This window comes from Cicer arietinum, chromosome 5, assembly GCF_000331145.2.
Source record: "Cicer arietinum cultivar CDC Frontier isolate Library 1 chromosome 5, Cicar.CDCFrontier_v2.0, whole genome shotgun sequence".
Taxonomy (NCBI): domain Eukaryota; kingdom Viridiplantae; phylum Streptophyta; class Magnoliopsida; order Fabales; family Fabaceae; genus Cicer; species Cicer arietinum.
In genome coordinates, this window is record NC_021164.2 from 62,645,265 (window position 1) to 62,649,252 (window position 3,988).

General features: G+C 34.6%; 2 protein-coding genes across 2 annotated transcripts; one reads left to right on the forward strand and one right to left on the reverse strand.

Annotated features, from left to right (window-relative positions):
- The first annotated feature begins 355 nt into the window (after window positions 1–355).
- LOC101503959 (uncharacterized) lies at window positions 356–1,196 on the forward strand. The gene has a single exon (XM_004501892.4). The coding sequence runs from the start codon at window positions 532–534 to the stop codon at window positions 1,003–1,005; it is 474 nt and encodes a 157-aa protein (XP_004501949.1). The 5' UTR covers window positions 356–531; the 3' UTR covers window positions 1,006–1,196.
- A 1,063-nt stretch (window positions 1,197–2,259) lies between these two features.
- On the reverse strand, window positions 2,260–3,982 carry LOC101507198 (probable inactive receptor kinase At2g26730). The gene is made up of 2 exons (XM_027334239.2): window positions 3,743–3,982; window positions 2,260–3,390 (listed from the first exon to the last, which is right to left on the reverse strand). The coding sequence occupies exons 1-2, from the start codon at window positions 3,945–3,947 to the stop codon at window positions 2,828–2,830; spliced, it is 768 nt and encodes a 255-aa protein (XP_027190040.1). The 5' UTR covers window positions 3,948–3,982; the 3' UTR covers window positions 2,260–2,827.
- Window positions 3,983–3,988: the final 6 nt, after the last annotated feature.

The window sequence follows — 3,988 nt, forward strand, 5'->3', positions numbered from 1 at the left end:
TATATATATATATATATATATATATATATATATATATATATATATATATAATTATTTTAAAAAATAACTAGTGTCTAAATATTTACTTTTTATAAAAATAAATAAAACTATATTAAAAATTAAAAATAATATTATTTCAAAATAATGATTTTTATTAATGTGAAAGCATTTGAAATATATTGTACCCAAGATGTATAGAAAGTCAAAACTACAACGGCTCCTAAACTATTTGCTTACCTCAATTACAGCTATACTCGTTAGCAAGGTGTTAAATAATCGATTATGATTCTTTTTGGTAAGATTATTAAATACAAAAACAATTATTATAAATTTATATAAAAAAATCATAATCCTAAAATAAATATCCATTAATGGTGTAATAAAGTGGGCGGTGTGGTGAGTGAGTCGCTGATAGATGTGAATGATTGGAGTAATATCCGTTACGTTTCCATATTAATATTACACACTCTTGCTTCATTGCTCAACTGCGCCTGCGACTCAACTAGCAAAGAGGGAAAGCGCCGCAACCGCATGGAGCTCGATTCAACTGCATCCGGTGAAGACACCTCAAACACGAGCTGCACCTTCTGCTGCTTCGGTTCCCGTCGTTCCACCACCGCCGACTTACCATGGTGGGACCGCATGCGATCTTGGTCAGCACCTCGCTCCGAAGCGCAACCGATAACCGGAACTGCCGGTGACCACTGGTGTTCGCGTGGGTTCATGAGAGTCCGCGAGTGGTCGGAAATTGCGGCGGGACCACGCTGGAAAACTTTTATTAGGCGGTTCAACCGGAACAGAAGTGGAGGTTTTCGGCATGCGGGGAAATACCAATACGATCCTTTGAGTTACTCCTTGAACTTTGACGAGGGTCCGGGACAGAACGGGGATTTCGAAGATGACTCTCCTGACGGATTTAGGAATTTTTCCGCCCGTTATGTCGCTGCTACTCCTTTAAAATCCGTTTCGACTGATTTAGAACAGAACGTCGTCGTTTCAAGCTAAGAATGGTGAACTTTTAGAGTTTAAGACTATCTTTGGGTTGATGGAATACGGTGGAATGAAATTATTTTTTGAAGAAGAATTATCATTATGCAGGGACGGGTGTGTGTATCTGTATATTCTACTAGTACAATTTCAGCTGTTCATTTTATAAAATTTATTGAAGATATTTTTTTGGCAGGAGTTTTTATTTACGAATTGTAGTTTTATTTTTTCCTGTTTCGGTTTCCAGAATGTAATTTTTCAGCATCAATTTTCATAATATTCTTTAAATCTTGCTGCGAAACTCAAACACAATGGCGTATGAGGGTGAGAGAGATCTCGAATCTGCGTTTCGGAATATTAAATGTCTGTGTAGCTGGGACTTAGAATATTCTTATTTATTTATTTATATTTTGATATCATGTTCGGCATATAATTTTGTTTCTGTTCATTAAAATGCATATAAATTTTCATAATCACTATCATGCTTAATTTTAATAGTTTGGTGGCGTGCGCGTCATGGTGTATTATTGATAATCACTAGGGGGGGTTTTTCTGTATTATTTATTTGGATTTAGGATTGAGTTGGCAAATGCAGAAAACAGTGTGTACGTGTAACGTAGACCATTTTATGGATGATAATTAATTAATTAATTTATTATTATTGAACAAAAACTATTAGGGTTCTTTTTGTTTCGCTTTTCTTCCAATATCTATCCGTTTTGCTCCTACTCTATCTTTTCGTTTTGAAATTATTGATGTCATTTTCATGAGTTAAAAATTGTTGGGTGATGAACCAAGTGAACACGCTTTTTGGTTGTGACTTGGGGCAAATGGGATAGATATGCTTTACTTGGAAACACGATCGAACAACTTGCGTCATTCTTTATAAGGGTGCGGCATTGACATGTACTAGGTAAATTTTCTTTATTTTCTTATCAAGTTTGGTTTCTTGGATTTGAATTTGTTTATGTCAAGTTAATACTATGCTTTTAATTTATTAAATTGGAAGTAAATAAACAAATGATACAGAACTAGAACTGTAATAGCCAAAATATAATAATAAACACAACTTTTAAAAGAGCAAAGTACAAACTAATAATTTGTCTTTTGGTAAAAGAAATTATCAGATCAGTGAGAATTGTGTAAAATCGTTTGGTAGTTCATTGTCATACCCAATATGAAATAGTTTGGTAGTTCAGTGAGAAATTATCCTTGCTGTTTCAGTATGAGTAAACAAAATGAGACTTTATCTTCATAGACTATCTGTCCAATATGAAATAGTCCTTCTTGTCCTGTATCGTTGAAAGAAAATTTGTATAATGGGTGGTACTTACCTAAGTTCAAAGACTGTTTCAGTTATTCAATTGTTTAGCTGAAAGCAAGTTTGTCTCACTATGTGAGGCATGTACTCATGTAAAAAGCACAAATGCCATTGCAGGGATGCAGACAGTGATAAATTATAAGCTTTGGAAAATATAATGCTACCAGTATAAGAGACACTCTTGCTAATTGAAATTACAGCCAATCATCTAATTTTTTACCACTTTATTCTTGACCGTAATCTGCTTGAAACTAACAAGAATTAGAGTTAGTTCAAATTAACCAATACTTCCTGAAAGAAGTTTGAGTCTTTTTACCCCAATGATCTGACATATAAGATCTATTAGTTTAGAGAATCTGTGCTCAATCCAAGTATATAATGGACGCAAAGTTTGCCATGAAATTGACATGTGGTGGATGGAGAGGTTGAAACGTGGTGCAACTTGGATAATCGAACTGTGTTTTATTAATAGTATCTGATATGGTATGGTATGGTATGGTATGATGGCTATACTCTCGATCATGAGTCAAAAGATACAGATTTTTCGTCTTCGTCTCTTAATGCATTTGTGATCAGTGCCACTTGACTCATACTTAGCCTATCATTTGGAGAAGGATTTATGCATTTTAATGCCACCTGCAACAAGTTCACCATCCTCTCTTCAGAAGCACCTTGTGAGATTAAGGACCTGTCAAAAACTTCTGCAGTCCATTCTTCTGAGATCACTGAATTCACCCATTTAACCAAATCGAATCCATCATTTTTAACTACTTTCCCTGTCAGGAGTTCGAGAAGTATGACACCAAAAGCATATATATCAGCTCTGAAGATGGCTGCAGACATGCTTCTGTTTTTGAGGCCTTTCATATGAGAAATGACACCTTGATTTTCAGCCACCATTAGGCCATACTCGCTTATTTGTGGATCCATATTCTTGTCAAATAGAATGTTGCTTGATTTTAAGTTACCATGTGCTATTCCACTCTCACCAAGCTCCTCATGCATATAGGCCAAAGCATCGGCTATCTTTACTGCAACATCTAGTCTGCTCCTCCAATCAAGACAATGTCCACTTTGAGATCCTGATTAAAGGTGAATACAAATACTTGGTTACATTTATTCTTTGAATCTAAATTTCAATTCATGCGTGTGCATAAAATTTTAATTAAGTGCTTACTGTATCATATATAATCAAATAGTGAGTGTGGTTAAATTGTTTTCATATAAACAATTTATGAATGTTTATTTTCATAAGCTGTCACAAATACTTACACAAGTGTTAGCATCATAAGATAAGGTCAATTAAAAGCACCTCCATTAAGTAGAGACAACTTATGTAGTCATTTGTATCAATGTAAAACTAAACACACTAGATTATTGCTTTGTATTTCAATAGATGTAATGACACAACTTGATAATTAATTAGAAACTTACCATAGAGCAACGTGAAGAGGCTACCATTTGTCAAATATTCATAAGCAAGTAGCTTCTCTTGCTGAGAGCAATAATAAGCAACAGGTGGCATTACAAGTGGATGCTTCACTTGAGCTATCAAGTTCATCCTTCTCTCAAAATCATGCTTTGAAATTCCCCAATCCTTGATCCTCTTAACAGCCAACAAAACACCATTATCTAGCATAACCTTGTAAAGACTTCCATGTTTTCCTCTCCTAATCAATT

What these genes read in the sequence shown, in the direction of transcription:
- LOC101507198 (XM_027334239.2), bottom strand. Translation starts at nt 3,947, where the DNA reads ATGCTAGATAATGGTGTTTTGTTGGCTGTTAAGAGGATCAAGGATTGG. An exon ending in CCTCTTCACGTTGCTCTATG is followed by an intron (nt 3,391 to 3,742) that starts GTAAGTTTCTAA and finishes ACCTTTAATCAG; the next exon opens with GATCTCAAAGTGGACATTGT.
- LOC101503959 (XM_004501892.4), top strand. Translation starts at nt 532, where the DNA reads ATGGAGCTCGATTCAACTGCATCCGGTGAAGACACCTCAAACACGAGC.